The sequence below is a fragment of the Ailuropoda melanoleuca genome, chromosome 2, assembly GCF_002007445.2.
Source record: "Ailuropoda melanoleuca isolate Jingjing chromosome 2, ASM200744v2, whole genome shotgun sequence".
Lineage (NCBI taxonomy): Eukaryota > Metazoa > Chordata > Mammalia > Carnivora > Ursidae > Ailuropoda > Ailuropoda melanoleuca.
Window position 1 is genome coordinate 27,534,573 of NC_048219.1, and position 18,028 is coordinate 27,552,600.

The window sequence follows — 18,028 nt, forward strand, 5'->3', positions numbered from 1 at the left end:
AAAAAAAAAAAAAAAGAAATTTTTCAGAGAAGAAAATAATCTGCTGGCAAATACTGCTGATACATAAAAAATATAAAATTGAGAAGTGGTAACTGGAATTAGCAATATAGAAGATAATGATATTGACAATACAAGTTTTGGTAGGTTGATGAGGGTCAAAGCCAGATTACAGTGAGTTACGAGGGGGGCACCTGGGTGGCGCAGTCGTTATGCATCTGCCTTCGGCTCAGGGCGTGATCCCGATCGGGGATGGAGCTCCACATCACTCCTCCCCTAGGAGCCTGCTTCTTCCTCTCCCACTCCCCCTGCTTGTGTTCCCTCTCTTGCTGGCTGTCTCTCGCTGTCAAATTAATAAATAAAATCTTTGGGAAAAAAAGGGGAAAAAATTTACAGTGAGTTAAGAGGACAGATATCAGAAATAGTGAATATGGACAATTCTTTCAAGAAGTTTTACTGCAAAAGGGTGCAAAGGGATAGCTGGGAAGGGAAATGATGTCCGTATTTTTCTTTAAAATGGGAGATATAAAAGCATGTTTGCTTATTGAATGAAAAACTGCTAACTTAGGAAGGAAAGAGAAGAACTGCTAGAGCAGTGTTCTAGAATAAACAAGAAGGGATAGGATTAAATACACAAGTGGAGAAAATTAGATAGCAACTTGGAAAGTTCCTTTACGAAAGCAGGCATCAAGGCAGACTATGTGAGTACAGACAGTAGCAGGTGGTGGTTGGGAGTGTGCAGTAGTTCTCTTTTGACTTCTTCAGTTTTCTCAGTAAAGTAATAAGCAAAATCATTAGCTGAGTACTGATGGTTTGAGAGGTGAGGTGAAAGAAGTCTAGGAAAATGGGACAGTTGAAGGGACTAAGAATGAATGTTCAGGGAACTATATATAATTCAATATAGCTAGAGCAGTCATTTCAGTAATACTTTTATTTCTGTAATAATATGTCTGTCTATTTCAGAAGACCACAGAATTCTGAAGGAAACAATCCATGGATAGTCATCTTTGGTTCCTTAGCCCTCAAGATAATGTCTGGCACATAGTAGGTCCTTAAAAAATGAATGTTGAATGATTAAAAAGCAAGCCACCCCCTAATGGAGGAAAGGGCCTTTATTTTTCCACCAATCTGGCAACATGTTTCCCATATGCTAAAGTTTTGATCACAGCCTAACTCCTGAAGGAAATTTTCCTTGTCTAAATGAAAAAGATACGAAGAATTACCATGACATGATTCACACAATACACGTCTTCCAAAATGAGGTATAAATTCATTAGGGAACCTCAGTACTGGAAAACTAAACCAGATCAACCCCTCACTTTACAGATGAGGAAAATGAGGCCAAGAGGCTTATGCAAAGTCAGTCAGTCAATCTACTATTAAAGAGCTTCAATCGAAGGCATCACAAATTCTACAGATAGAAAAGCCAAAAACAAAAACAAAAAAAGCTTACTTTGCCATGTTTTTCCTTCATGGCATTACTTTGGTTGTCTGTTTCTGTCTTCTTGGTATCATCTTTTGGTTGGTCTGCCTTAGCTTTGTTTTCCTCAGCAATTGAGTTTTTCTCAGTTGCACTACTTGAATTATATTCCCATTTCACAAACTTCTCTTCTACTATGCCCTTCAGCTGAAAGTCATCCATTCTTTTTGGGTCAAAGCCTTCAATCTATATAAAAAGGCATTCCAAATTGGTAGTGGAAAAATTATTTAAAAATAAAAAAACAAACAAAAAGATGGACAAACAAACAAACCAGAATTCCAGCTTAAAATGTCTGAACAGAGCACTCTGTAAGAGCCAACTACATATATACATGCACATATATGTCACAAATTCATGCTTACCCAACTTCCAAGTAAGCAAGGAAGAAGAGGGGGTTTTCTTTGTTGTAGAAAAAACATCACCATTAAAGCAAAACAGTAAGAAGGGATTCCACCATCAGTCTGGGAGTCAATATAGCATAACTGCAAAACAAAGGCAGAGAAAGTACTACCATTAGCTTTAATTTTCTTTGTTGCCCTCATGATATAAGTGCTGTTTTTTTCCTACTATAATCATTCTAAAACGTTTAAACAATGAAAATTATAAGCAATGACCTGAAATCTCACCACCCTGAAAAAACTACTAACACAGTGGTGACAATCTTTCCATTCATTTCTTTATTGCATATAAAGTCACACACATATTTTAGTTAAATGGAATATCATACATAGTGCTTTTACTGTGTACACATTTTTTAAGTATTTTCTTACCTTGCCTCTACTTCTGCCTCAATGTTAACAATCGTCTATAAACTCTTCCATGCCTTTTTCTATACTCTAATAACCATATACAAATGTATTCCTATATATTTCTATTTTCTATATAAATGCAGGAAGGATTTTGTTTTGTCATTCTCTTACCGAAATTGTATATTATACACATCTCTGTGTATTATTCTTCTCCCTTAACAATGCACCAACAAAGTTCCTCTAAGTCAATTAGTACCGATCTAACTTACTGACTGACTTATTTTCCTAACATTCTTCCAAATGCTTGTAAGTCTATGATCTGGATGGCAACTCAATAATCTCCCCACCCAAGGACATACACATTTTGTTCCCAATTTTTGCCACTTTAAGCAATGCTGTTTTATCCTTATATATATTTCCCAATTACTAGTGCTTATTTATATGAGCTGTTTTCCCAAGAATGTGTTTGCTGGATTTAAAAAATGTGTGATAGAGGGATGCCCAGGTGGCACAGTCGGTTAAGCATCCGTCTCTTGGTTTCAGCTCAGGTCGTTGTCTCTGGACCATGGGATCAAGCCCCATGTTGTGTCAGTGCTTAGTGCTGAGTCCACTTGGGTTTCTCTCTCCCTCCCTCTCTGCCTCTCCCCACCCCTGCACTTGCATGTACTCTCTCTCTCTGATAAATAAATCTTAAAAAAAATAAGTAAATAAATAAAAATAAAAATGTGTGATATATCTGAATTTGAATAAGATTCTTTTCCAAAATAACTACAAAATTCCTCTTTCACCAGTAACATGAGTGTACACATAACACTTTCCAACACTAAGTATTACTTTTAAAAAATGCCAATGGGTGGCACCTGGGTGGCTCAGCTGGTTAAGCAACTGCCTTGGACTCAGGTCATGATTCCAGGGTCCTAGGATGACCCTGCATTCGGCTCCCTGCTCAGCAGAGAGCCTGCTTCTCCCTCTCCCTCTGCCACTTCCCCTGCCTGTGCTCTCCTGCTCTGTCAAATAAATAAATAAATAATCAAAAAAAAAAAAAAAAAGCTAATGGGATGTGTGAGATATAATTATCTAGTAATTACTTCAATTTGCCTTTCCTCAATGCTGAGATTACACAATTTTCATGTTTACTAACCATTTAGATTTGCTCTTTTCTGAACTGCCTATTGAATCTTTTGCCAATTTTTCTATTTGCATACATTGCATATCAACTTATTAGTTAATAACCCTTCAAATCTGACACATGCACTTGAACAATGTTATTTTTCCCAATGTTTTTATTTTGACATTATTTAAGGTACCTTTTATCATATAAAATATATTATTGTATATATAGTTGAACATGCTTTTGTTATACAGCTTCTAGGTTTCCTATCATGGTAAAAAGGTTTCTCCAAACCATAGTACATATATATACTCCTAAATTTTTTCCTAAAATTCTGATTTTTCATTTAAGTAGAATTCATTTTTGCATTTAGTGTCCTAAGGATCCAACACTATTTTCTTCAAGAAATATAGTTATTCACTGAACTCTACCTCTGAAACCAATAAGACACTATATGTTAATTAACTGAATTTATTTATTTATTTTTAAAGATTTATTTATTTCTTTATTTGACAGAGAAAGAGACAGTGAGTGAGAGAGGGAACACAAGCAGGGGGAGTGGGAGAGGAAGAAGCAGGCTCCCAGCGGAGGAGGCTGATGCGGGGCTCAACCCCAGAACACCGGGATCACGCCCTGAGCTGAAGGCAGAAGCTTAACGACTGAGCCACCCACACACCCCTAATTAACTGAATTTAAATAAAACAAAAATTTTTAGAAAAATACAGTTGTGACAGCACCATTTATCAAATAACCATTGTTTTATCACTGAAATATTTTATTTTTTACCGAAATTGTGCCTTATACACATCTCTGTGTATTATTCTTCTCCCTTAACAATGCACCAACAAAGTTCCTCTAAGTCAATTAGCACAGATCAAACTTACTTACTTACTTATTTTCCTATATTAAAATTTCATTTATACTAGGATCTACTTCTGGGCCTTCTATACCGTTCCACAATCTATTTGTCTATTCCTACGCCAATGGCATATACTTGAATAAACAGTTTTATAGTGGTAAAGTAGGTCCCCTTCACTAGTGTTTCTGAATTCTTTTGGCTATTCTCAAACATTCTTCCATACTCATTTTTAAGACCATTTTATCAAATTTTTAAAAACTCTTGGTGATTCTAATTGAAATTACTGTACATTTGAAAATTAAATTAAGATGATTTTACATTTTAGGGGTACCATCTCCTTATCTAAGAAATTTGTATTCATTTTCCAAAAATTGAGTTCTCATCAATTACTCACTTCCCCTAAACTCTCATAACCAATACCTCTGCAAGTCTTACCTCCAAAACTTATCCCAAACCTGTCTACTATGCTTCATATCCATTCTAACCTAGCACAGACCATTACCACCTCTGGCTGATATACTAGAGCAGCCTGATTAATGGGCTCCCTCCTTGTATTCCTTATCCCAGAAAGATCTTTTCAAAGCATAAATCAAATTATTTGTCAGAGAGAGAGACAGAGAGCGCAAGCAGAGGGAGAAGCAGGGAGAGGGAAAAGCAGGCTCCCGGCTGAGCACGGAGCCTGATGAGATGCAGGACTCAATCCCAGGACTCTGGGATCATGACCTGAGCCAAAGGCAGATGCTTAACCAACTGAGCCACGGAGGCATCCCAAGTTGTATTTATACGTACAATAAAAAATAAAAATTAAAAAACCCAAGGATCTTTTTTTCTTTGTATGAGATTTTTTTTTATTACCTGTCAGTTGGTCCTCAGAACTTTTTTTTTTCTTAAGAACTTTTTAAATTGAAGTATAATAGGTATACAACGTAATGATTCAACAACTCTATATGTCATGCTATGCTCAAAAGTACACCTACCATCTGTTACCACCAACACTATAATAATACCATTGACTATATTCCCTATGCTATACCTTTCACTCATGTAACTTATTCATTCCATACCAGAAACCTGTACCTCCCACTTGTCTTCACCCATTTTGCCCATCACCCTACCCTCCTCTCCTCTGGCAACCACCAGTTTCTTTTCTGTATTTGTGAGTCTGTTCCTGCTTTTTTGTTTTTTAGATTCCACATAAGTGAAATCATATTCTATTTGTCTTTCTCTAACTTATTTCACTTAGCGTAACACCCTCTATGTCCACCCATGTTCTTGCAAATAGCAAGATCTCTAGACACACACACACACACACACACACACACACAACCTTCTTTATCCACGTATCTATCAATGGACACTTGGGTTACTTCCATATCTTGACTATTGTAAATAATGCTGCATAAACATGGGGACGCATATATCTTTTCAAAATAGCTTTTTCTTTGGGTAAATACCCAGTAGTGGAATTACTGAATCAAATGTTACTTCTAATATTAATTTTTTTTTTTAAGGATTTTATTTATTTATTTGACAGAGATAGAGACAGCCAGCGAGAGAATAGAGACAGCCAGCGAGAGAGGGAACACAAGCAGGGGGAGTGGGAGAGGAAGAAGCAGGCTCATAGCAGAAGAGTGATGTGGGGCTCGATCCCACAACGCTGGGATCACGCCCTGAGCCGAAGGCAGATGCTTAACCGCTGTGCCACCCAGGCGCCCCTAATATTAATTTCTTGAGGAACCTCCATACTATTTTCCACAGTGACTGCATCAATTTACATTCCTACTAATAAGAGGGCTCCTTTTATTCCACATCCTCACCAACACCTGTTATTTCTTATCTTTTTGATACTAGCCATTCTGACTAGGTGTAAGGTACTATCTCATTGTGATTTTCATGTGCATTTCCCTCATTAGTGATGTTGAGCATCTTTTCATCTGTCTGTTGGCCTGTTGACCATCTATATGTCTTCTTTGGAAAATGTCTATTCAGGTCCTCTGCCCATTATTAATCAGATTATTTGGTGTTTTGGTGTTGAGCTGTAGAAGTTCTTTATATATTCTGGATATTAAGCACTTACCAAACATGTCATTTACAAATATCTTCTCCCATTCAGTAAGGTGGCCTTTCTGGGTTTTTTTGATGGCTTCCTTCACTGAATGAAAACTTTTTATTTTGACATAGTCTCAACAGTTTACTTTTGTTTTTGTTTCCCTTGCCTGAAAAGACACATCTAGAAAAAGGTTGCTATGGCCAAAGTCAAAGAGATTACTGCCTGTGTTTTCTTCTAAGAGTTTTATGGTTTCAGGTCTCACATTTAGGTCTTTAATCCATTTTTTCAAAGATCTTATTTATTTATTTGACAGAGAGGGCATGCGTGTGCACAAGCATGCAGAGCGGCAGGCAGAGGGAGAGGGAGAAGCAGGCTCTCCGTGGAGCAGGAAGCCTGATGTGGGTCTCAATCCGAGGACCCTGGGATGCAGGTCTCAATCCCAGAACCCTGGGATCATGACCTGAGCGAAAAGCAGACACTTAACCGACTGAGCCACCCAGGCGCCCCGGTCTTTAATCCATTTTGAGTTTATTTTTATATATGGTGTAAGAGAGTGGTCCAGTTTTTTTTGCATGTAGCTATCTCCAGGGATCTCTTTCAGATGTCAAATATTGCTAAAATTAATTCTTATGTTAACCACAAAAAGTGGCTCTCAGTCAGGAAACCTGACTATGAGAGACTGATAAGGCTAAAGTGTTTTAAGAGGCTTTACTAAAAAACCATTTCCTATTACTGGGATGCTAAATATATAGCTACTTAAGAGGAGGAGACAACCAGAGAATAGTCAACAGCAATTTTATTACATCAGTTACAAGAATAAATTATATTCATATACTAGAATTTTTCTAAGGCCTCAAATTGTGGAAAATCTGTGCTTTATTACAAGATGTGCAATGTGGCTTAAAACTTCCAGATAAATAAAGCTGTTTAAAAAAAAATCTTTGAGAGGAAAAATATACCAGAAATTATTTCTAGGTTTCTTACAATAAACTCAGAAAAAAAAAAAAACCCATAAAAAAAGCTCTTTGCAACTAATACAACTGCCAAAAATCAGATACACTGTTCTGTAGGAAATAGAAAAGAACTACTCTACAACTAGCTTTGTAGGCATGTTTAGTGTCCTTCATTGGCAAGTTTAGAGTCCATATAAGTCTGAGCACTCTTTTCCAAGAGCCACTTTAAAAAAGCAAGTTTATAGACCACGTTTTTTTTCCCAAGTGAAAAAAACTTATTTGATTTATATTCTTCTAACAGTTTACCTACTTGAATAAAAGAACATCTGTGAAAACTGATACTATTTTATGATAACTAGAAAATTAGGGCATAATTAAGAAATACCATCCAAGGGGCAAGTGTTTAGTCATTCATCCCTTATGAAACCAATAACCTCCCCAGAGTTGAGTTTCCTGAATGACAGCTATGTTTCATGTACCAGTCTCATCCCACACTCTGAGAAACCCTGGTTAGAGTTTTTGCACCAGTTCTTATTCCTGTTGACCTACTATTGTTTTAATAATCTCAGTTGCCAATTAAAACAATTGTGTAGCATTTTAGAGTTCAAAGTACATTCTTATGCATTATCTCATATCACCTTTGACATAATTTCTCCAGATGGAAAAATTGAGGCTCAAGTGAAATGTCTTGTTCAAAATCACATAAATACTTATAAAAACTAGAATTGGAATTGGTTTATTCCATCTCATAGCACCAAATTTCTTTTTTTATTTATTTTTTATTATGTTATGCTACCATACAGTACATCCTTAGTTTTTGATGTAGTGTTCCATGATTCATTGTTTGCGTATAACACCCAGTACTCCATGCAATATGTGCCCTCCTTAATACCCATCACCAGCCTATCCCAATCCCCCTCTCCTCTCCCCCTCTGAAGCCCTCAGTTTGTTTCCCAGAGTCCATAGTCTCTCGTGGTTCATTCCCCCTTCTGTTTACCCCCCCTTCAATTCTTCCCTTCCTTCTCCTACTGATCTCCCTGCTATTTCTTATGTTCCATAAATGAGTGAAACCATATGATAATTGTCTTTCTCTGCTTGACTTATTTCACTTAACATAATCTCCTCCAGTCCCATCCATGTTGCTGCAAATGCTGGGTAATTGTTCTTTCTGATGGCTGAGTAATATTCCATTGTATATATGAACCACATCTTCTTTATCCATTCGTCTGTTGAAGGGCATCTCGGCTCCTTCCACAACTTAGCTATTGTGGACAATGTTGCTATGAACATTGGGGTGCAAATGGCCCTTCTCTTCACTACGTCTGTATCTTTGGGGTAAACACCCAGTAGTGCAATGGCTGGGTCATAGGGTAGCTCTATTTTTAACTCTTTGAGGGACCTCCACACTGTTTTCCAAAGTGGCTGTACCAACTTGCATTCCTACCAACAGTGTAAGAGGGTTCCCCTTTCTCCACATCCTCTCCAACATTTGTTGTTTCTTGCCTTGTCAATTTTTGCCATTCTAACTGGCATAAGGTGGTATCTCAATGTGGTTTGGATTTGAATTTCCCTGATGGCTAATGATTTCGAACACTTTTTCATGTGTCTCACAGCACTAAATTTCTATAGAACGTTAGGCACAAGGGATAATGAAATAAACAAAGAGAGGTACTCACTCTCCCTCAGTACGGTTCAGTGCTCTGAGTCACTTCCAAGGGTTAAAAATCCCCCCCCTTTTTTTTTAAAGAAATAGAACACTTTATTTTAAAAATTCCAAGTATGCTTCAAATGAAAACTGCCCATTTATTAAGCACCCACAGAGTTCCAAACATTTTACAAAACATTAAAACATTTGTTCATACTCTATGCACTCGTTTTTGCACGGCATTGACATCTTAGCTCCACTATCAGAAAATGACCAGTTCTTCGAGACTTGCTCAAGAAACAAGTTTCTGGGGCGCCTGGGTGGCACAGCGGTTAAGCGTCTGCCTTCGGCTCAGGGCGTGATCCCAGCGTTGTGGGATCGAGCCCCACATCAGGCTCCTCCACTATGAGCCTGCTTCTTCCTCTCCCATTCCCCCTGCTTGTGTTCCCTCTCTCGCTGGCTGTCTCTATCTCTGTCGAATAAATAAATAAAATCTTTAAAAAAAAAAAAAAAAAGAAAAAAAGAAACAAGTTTCTGATCCGCAGAAGTAGATCATGTAGGAAGTTCTCTGTCAGCTGTTACACTTAATGTCCTCTTCCTCTGAAACCACCACCACCCCTTCCTCCTCTGAAGCCTCCACCTCCTCTGCCACCTCTGCCACCTCCTCCTCTTCCGCCTCCTCGACCTCCCCTGCCACCACCTCTTGGAGGTCCCTTCTCACCTGGAGGTCGAGGTAAAAACCTCTGCAGTGGTAGCAGTTTATATGGGTCTATATAAAACTTCTGCAGTTTTTTAAATATGCCTTCATATTTTCTGACAATTTAACAGAAAAATAAAAATCTAAGTTGTCCAAATATTTCATCCACTTTACCAATTTGTTCTTTGTTCTCTAAATAAACTGGAGCATTGAAATAAGGCACCTTATTTTCATCTGTAGTACATTTACAAACTATGTCATCTTCACAGGGATGCAGGAACTCTCCAAACAAAACTACATGTTCCGGAGGTCCTTGGTCCTGGCCTTTGTTAAAGCCTCCGCGGCCACCACCTCGTCCAAATCCTCCTCTGCCACCACCGCCGCCTCTGAAATTACCGCCTCCACCTCGAAAGTGGTTGTTGCTGCTGCCGCGATTGAAGCCACTGCCGCGATTGAAGCCACCGCCTCGATTAAAGCCGCCCCCCACCTCCGCCTCGAAAAGACATGCTTACTCTACCCGCGCGCCATGTGCATCGTCAGCCCCGCGGCGCACACCCACTCGCCCCCCACTCGCCCAGTACTTCCGCCATACCCGCACACCATGAGGGCGGGGGCAAGACAAGAAACTCCGTACAACTGGTTTGCAAAAGAGCCAGTCAGCGGCAGAACCCGCGACACTGTCGCCTTTCCAAAACAGCCTTCAGCACTGGAACAGCAGCAATACTAACTTCAAACACTAGCTCACGACAGTCAGGTCAACTTGCCTACGCCTCCATAGGAAAAAATCAAAAATCCCCTTTCTGAAGAAAGTGGGCTATGCATGTATTCAATAAATACTTACTAAATGCATACTAAGTGCTGGCATAGTAAAATAAGAAGCACTGGGACCATAAGTGAATTGGTTTTCCTCACTAAGTTCACAATTTTCATGGAAGAAAACAAATCACAAACAAATAAATATATGTATGGCAAGTGCTATGAAAAAAATAAAGCACAGTAAAAGCAAGGAGAAAGATGGAGGCAATGCTATTTTATATAAGGTGATTCATGGAACTCTGACAAGGTGAAATTTAAGCATAAACAAAAAAAGTAAAGTGATCATGCTGGAAATGTGGGGGTAAGAACATTCTAGATGAAGGAAACAGCAAATACAAAGGCCTTGATTGAAGAAGCACCAACCTTAGGATCTCTGTTACTTTTCAAGCTGTTCCTTACTCAACCAACCAAGCCGGGGTCTGCCCCAACTCTGAGTTCAATCCTCATATCAGAGTCCAAACAAAAAATTCCAAAAAGAATTCTCTAGCAGTTTTTGCTTTCATTTATCATTTCACCACTAACCCCTTAATCCTTGCTCATCACTAATATAACAAGTCATGAATACTATACTGATAAGAACATACACAGAAAAGCTATACTCTCTCTAGTCATTCGGACTGGTAACAGTAATTACTTTATTACTCCTCCTTACCTCCATACCAAAGAAATGACTACAAGGGAACCACAGCCTTTAATAATTAATTCTAATTTAGGAAACAACTGATTCTCAGCAGTTACACAATCAGAGAGTGCTGTAGGTTATCAATAATTCAGAAGAGAAAAATGTTCTAAGACAGAGATGGGAAAAAAAGATGCTAACAAAAAAAACCTTGCAAACCTATGCATTAACTTATACCTTACAACTTTTAATTCACATTAAGAGTGAAAACTTGAGCCTCACTTACGATGTGAAAGAGAACATTTCTGTACTACATAAAAGGAGAAAAACAAATCAAATTACTCTATGTCTGTAAGACTATTTTATTTTCACGTCCATAATCAGAACCTGCCACATCACTTGCTGTGTAGCACAGATAACCATTTTATCCCCAAATATTAAGATTTATGTTATATGTTAGTGTAGGACAAAGCCTGAGTTACCTTAAAGACAGGTACTTTTTTCTTCTGTTCCACTTACCTTAGCCCAGTAGCGAAAGGCTAACACCAAGGGAGTAAAAACAGGTTCCAGCTTGCCAAGAGCAGCAAGTAAATCAGTCGTGAGGCAGGCCATATCATTTCCTGCACTCACTCTACAAAGCAAACCACTGTGAATGAGAAAGAAACAAATTTCACTGTATTAATATCTTAAAAACCAGAATATTCCAAATCCTATGGCTATCCTTTCTAGTCACCATAATTTTTTTTTGCATTTATTATGATGTTCAATTAGCCAGCATGTAGTATATCATTAGTTTTTGATGTACTGTTCAATGATTCATTAGTTGTGTATAACACTCAGTGCTCATCACCACATGTGCCCTCCTTAATACCCAACATCTGGTTACCCCATCCCCCCACCCACCTCCCCTCCGTAACCCTCAGTTTGGTTCCCAGAGTCCAGAGTCTCTCATGGTTTGTCTTAGTCACATTTTAATACCTAGGAAGTCATAATAAAAATAAGAATTTTAATAAACTGAGAGCTAACTGAAAACTATAAAACATTTCCATCACTAGAGTTCCATATAAAGATGTTTTAGGGGCGCCTGGGTGGCTCAGTCGTTAAGTGTCTGCCTTCGGCTCAGGTCATGATCCCAGGGTCCTGGAATCGAGCCCCACATCGGGCTCCCTGCTCAGCAGGATGCCTGCTTCTCCCTCTCCTGCTCCCCGTTTGTGTTCCCTCTCTTGCTGTCAAATAAATAAAATCTTAAAAAAATAATAAAATAAAGATGTTTTAAATACTCATTTGTACTTCACAAATAAATGTCAACCATATTTAGTGTTTAAATTATTCAAAAATTGCAAAATTTGTTTTATATCAAAAACATTGATCTCATCGATGTCAAGTGGTGCAACATTATCTTCCCAGTTCATTCTTTTTGCTTTGCACAGGATAAAAAGAAAAAATGAAATGAGGAACTGACTAGCTATACTTCTTGACTCTAATTTTTCCTATCCAAGCTTTCATGATTTTATTGCTACTTTCAGATTAGAAAGGATGTATGTATTAACCCACAGGTAATGCTTATGTGTAAATAAAAAGAGGAGCTACCTTAAAGGGGTGACAGAATTATAGCAGAGATACTTTGGTGGCAGGGAGAAGAATGTATCTGAGGTTCCACAAAGAGGCAATCTGATACAATGTGATTACAAAACAAAAAAAACAGAAAACACTAGATGTCAGAATACTTCCACTCCAATTCCGATTTTACTCTAAATGATGTGAATTTGGTCAAATCATTTAATTCCTCCAGGTCTCAATTTTCTAATTAGAAAACAATGAAGTTGAATTAGAACTCCACATATCCTTCTAACTTTGAATAAGAAAATACAGTACTCTTAAAATTTAAGATATATAGGTTAGTATTCAGTAAAAGAACAATTATTTCCGTATTGTTTCCATGTCTCCCACATTGATCTCAAATAGGATTATTTCAATTTCCTTTTTCACAGGCACATTGCTCTCCCAATCCTGTAGACATCTGACTAGAAAGGCAAGATTAGTCTTCATTGACTCATTCAAATCAGTGAACTAAAAACTACGTTCTAAAAAACTGTGAGCTCCTTGAGAAGAGTAGCTATTTCTTATTTATGTTTGTATCCCTAAAGCAAAGGAGTACCTAATATATAGTAAATGTTCAATACTGTTGGGTGAATGAACTTGAGGAAAAAAAAAAATTGAAAAGTTTTGCCTTAATGTGTTTTGTTTTTAACTGGTAATTCTATTTCTTGTTCACATGCTTTTAGTAAGCTTTTATTCTTAATAAATAAAAACTAGCTTAGTTATATTTATCGAAAGAGAAATCTAAAACAAAATTTTGTCTTGTAAATGTTCATCACATACTTGATTATTGTTGTTATTTCGAAAAATACTTTCTATTCGTTATTACCAACCTTTTCCGATCTTTGCAGACCACAACAGGAACTTTGGCGTGAAAATCAGATTCCACATCTATATATAATACTAATAAGGAAAAAAAAATAAACCAAGTAAGATAATGTCAACATCTCTCAAATATTTAAGCAACAGTATCCTTCTAAAAATCACTCGCATTGCTTCTGTGATAATACACACTTCTCATTAAGAGCATCGACCTAACAGCATCTCTTACTTCTCTTGGTGTCATTTGCTATATATCACAAATCACAGGCAGAGTCCAAAATTATAACATCAGAAAGGACTTAACATCTCTAAAAGTTTGAATATTTCCTAGTAAGTATATAATCTAGTCAGTTATTAAATAACCTTCAAAAATAAGGCAAACAACAAACACCACTTTTATTTCTGAAAAAGTCATGAAATGAGAATCTACAATTCTCTGACAGTTTAGTTCTTTTAAATTATCCATGCAAGTAAAAGGCTAACTGGACTGGCCCCATTTCCTGTTAACATATGAAGAGTCTGCCAAATCAAAGCTCTTAAGGAAGAAGAAGGTAAAGCACACTTCCACTCTAAAGTCTTTCTCTACATCGCCCACATAGGCCCCATGTCATAAATTATAGTCTAGTAAAAATAGGTATTTTTACTATTTCATTTGAGGTTTAAAGAAAAGCTTTTAGTAGTACTTGCTGGAATTATTAATTTATTAAAAAATCATGTGCTGGAGACTTACATGCTAGGAATTGCTTTATGCGTGGTGGATATGACAATGAATAAGAAACAAAGAGCTCAATTAAGGGTTTGGAAATATAAACAAATCAATCCTGTAGATGACAGGATAGAAGTTTTAAAGGAGTACAACGAAGGCATAAAGGTGGCTAGGTAGTATTCCATTGTATATATATATATACACCACATCTTCTTTATCCATTCATCTGTCGATGGACATCTTAAGGAGCGCACATGATGTAATGAGCACTGGGTACTGCATGAGACTGATGAATCACTGAACTCTACCTCTGAAACTAATACACTGTATGTTAATTAATTGAATTCAAATTAAAAAATGAACTAAAAAATTTTTAAAAAGAAAAAAGGCAGTAATTTTTTAACCAAACTGAATTTTGTAAGGCTATGTTATGTGACTTAAGATGATCTAGTCATATATTTAAAATACGTTTGCATGATGCATGGGTGGGTCAGTCAATTAAGCGTCTGCTTCAGCTCAGGTCATGATCCCAGAGTCCTGGGACTGAGTCTCACATCCAGCTCCTTGCTCAGCAGGGAGCCTGCTTCTCCCTCTGCCTGCCACTCCCCCTGCTTGTGCTCTCTCAATCTCTCTCTCTCTGACAAATAAATAAATAAAATCTTTTAAAAATAAATAAAATAAAATAATAAAATGTTTACTAGGTTGATACTGTCTACTGATTCTAAAGAAGTAAAAGCTCTATGTCTACTTCTTTTCTGTAATATCCTTTAGAGTTTTTGTATAATAAGAAACAAGTATTTATTAAGAAAGAAAACGATACTAAAATCCCTTTACAAGATTAACTGGACCAAATTATTCTCTTAAAAACTAAGGAGGGGCGCCTGCGTGGCTCAGTCATTGGGCGTCTGCCTTTGTCTCAGATGATGATCCTTGGGTCCTAGGATCCAGCCCTGCTTAGCTTCTTCCGCTCCCACTCCACCTGCTTGTGTTCCCTCTCTCACTGTGTCCCTCTCTGTCAAATAAATAAATAAAATCTTTAAAAAAAAACTAAATTAAGGAAAATGGAGAACAAGAAGCTGACAAATAATCAAAAACTGACAGGGAAAGAGAGAGAGAGAAAGTTTAGAACTATGAAGTCAATGACAGGGTAAGGCTAAGGTCAATAAGCTATCTCTTTTAAGCCAAACTGCAAATATTTTTGCAAGGTACTTATGATTCAGAAAATTTAAGATGACAACAGTAATAATTACAGCAGCAAGACTTTAGTAAGAAGTTACTGTAAACTAAGCACGTCTAAGCTGTGGCTTAGTCCACTTCATTCTCACAACAATCTTATCAAAAGGTAATATAAATACACATATACATATATAGCTATTTTATAGATGAGAAAACTGAAACATTAATACTTCAATAATTTGTCAAAGGGTACAACCGATAAATGGCAGAACCAAAATCTGAGCCCAGAAAGTCTGGCTCTAGAGCCTGAGCTCTTAATCTTTTACTTTTAACAAGAAAAGCAGTAAATAAAAAACAAGAAAATAATATTCCATATTGTACTACATGACCTAGGGCCTGGTTTAAGACTCTGTAATTTTTTTAAAAAATTATTTTAAAAAGTATTTTTACCTATATGAATGTCCATTTGCAATCCAAACAGACAAGGCAGATTTGAAAAACTTTTAATAGGTATGATTTGATTGATGAAATATAAATGATTAGATTAGTTAAGTGGGAAAAAAAAATACTCAATGCATGCAGACGTTTCCCCCCCCCAAGTTTCTCCCTAAATCATCCTTCATCAAATGACCTCCTAATGATTATAGGTTTTCTGTCTTTTACACAAGAAATGCCCATAATATTCAAAGCTAACATTTTTAAATTACCCAAAAGGCAGTACTTTTTTAGATATCAACTTTAAATATACTTTTGATCTAATGACATATACTTTTGTAGCACACCTATTCAACAAATACATAAGTATATGTAATATAATGACTCATATATGCTAAGAGTGTTAGTTTAACTTGGTCAGCCATATATAAACAACACATTGCATGTACCCTAAAAGATTTTTCTTTAGAAAGACAAATTAAAAAAAGAAACTCACCACTTTTTTTTAAAATCCCAAGCACTTGTATCAGAAGATCTGGATGATTCATCTAAAAGATTTCAAATTAAATCAATATACTTTCATAGTTCAAGTTGCATATTTTAGAGAGAATTCAATTTCACTAAATATTTAAATAAAATCATGCTCTGTATCTTAAAATAATGAAAAAAGATTAGAGTTTTACTTTTATGTTAACAAATCTTACTCACAGAAGTAGAATCTAATAATGTAGTGCTATTATTCCAGCAATATTCCTAGAATTAGTAGTTATCAGTATGAGAAAAGATTCTGGAATTCCACAGCAAAATGAATGGAAAAGAAAGTTTACCAAATAACTGTTAAAGAGAAGTTGATGAGATAGGAAATTTAAGAGATACTGATACTGGCAGCATGGTCAGAAGGCTTACATTAAACACTACTTAACAAGCTTGTCAAATACTTAGTTTAATATGTACTTTGCTGCTATTTTAAAGTATTTAATAATCATATGCTAACTGCAAGTAAATGATTATATCAGATGAGAAATTAAAACATCAAATTTTCACCTCAATCAAACTGCTCTGAGCATTCAAATTATTCAAAAAAACTCAATAAGACATGTCAACCGATCATATAAAATGTTTTATAGGTCAATAAATAAGTAATGTTAGCAGTGCAAGTTACTACTTATTTAAAAAGTACCCACAATGTACCAGACACACTACCCAAAAATGGTATACAGCATCTCATGTAATATAAAGTTATTATCCCTGTTTTGGAAATTAAAAAACCAAGTCTCAGAAAGGTCCAGTAACTTCCTCATTGCAGCCAAGATTTGAACACAGATGTTTGATTTCAAAGCTCTTTTCACTTTCTATACTGCTTACTACAAGAAATAACTGTTCAACATAATCAAACATGTATAAGCATTTTCCTTTGTTTTTTACTGCATTCCTCTGCTTTCTTTTTCCTCTCCTTTCTTTATTCCACTTATGTCTAACACCTAATAGTTTCCAAAAGCAACCTTTAAATATAATAGTAACAGTCTACAAACCAGAGTTTTATAGTCCCCTACACATTCTCTAAAAAGATATCAATTAAAAAAATACCAGTACAAGTTAAGAATCACACAGAAAAAGGTTTTTCATATTACTTACCCTGGGAGGAAATTTTATATCTATATTAACATCACTATTTTTCAGAGCAAACTTAGTCAGAGATGAGCCATACAACCTAAGTGAACACTCTGGAAATAAAGGAAAAAATATCGAAGCATGAAACAGAGTGTAAATAGGGGAAATTTAAAAAACAATGGTAGGAAAAATGCATCTATTTTAATTCTGTGTCTTCCAATTCTAGTTACAACATTTACAGAAGAATGACATCCTTTCTACCTGATCTAACAAAATAATAAAAATGTTTCTCAGTTACGGGATTCAGGGACAAAGAAGGAAGAAATTACTTATAGAAGTCCAGTGTTTAAACAAAATTTTAGAATAGTTCATTTAGGAATGACTAGAATATGTTTAACATTTAATACGTACCAGTAAAGAAGGTACTAACCTAGGTATAGCTTCTGTCATAAACTACATTTATTTATTTTTAGATATTTGTATTTATGTAAGAGACAGCACTAAAATAGTGAAGGGATCACAGACATTTAATGCCAACGCTCTTTAAAAAAACAGAAGCCTAGTCACTTGAACACAAAAACAAAATCCTGTGGCTTTGAAGAGTTCACATAATAAAATATATGCGAATAACATACAACCTACATCTTTTTCAGACTATCAAATATATTACATATATATATTATATTATATATATATATATATA

General features: G+C 36.2%; 1 protein-coding gene and 1 pseudogene across 11 annotated transcripts in view; both read right to left on the bottom strand.

The window, feature by feature from the left end:
* Positions 1-18,028, bottom strand: part of TUT4 (terminal uridylyl transferase 4) — a 117,415-nt gene that overhangs the window by 43,037 nt on the left and 56,350 nt on the right. For 7 of the 11 annotated variants that reach the window (XM_034652635.1, XM_034652607.1, XM_034652599.1 and 4 more), the window contains exons 6-12: positions 17,350-17,438; positions 16,211-16,262; positions 13,409-13,478; positions 12,567-12,647; positions 11,496-11,622; positions 1,840-1,959; positions 1,451-1,663 (exon numbers count right to left, since the gene is read on the bottom strand). In XM_034652635.1, the coding sequence (XP_034508526.1) occupies positions 1,451-1,663; positions 1,840-1,959; positions 11,496-11,622; positions 12,567-12,647; positions 13,409-13,478; positions 16,211-16,262; positions 17,350-17,438 (752 nt within the window). The remainder of the gene's footprint in view (positions 1-1,450; positions 1,664-1,839; positions 1,960-11,495; positions 11,623-12,566; positions 12,648-13,408; positions 13,479-16,210; positions 16,263-17,349; positions 17,439-18,028) is intronic. The other 4 variants (XM_034652656.1, XM_034652649.1, XM_034652628.1 and 1 more) reach the window with 1 other exon arrangement.
* LOC117800200 lies at positions 9,372-11,489 on the bottom strand (annotated as a pseudogene).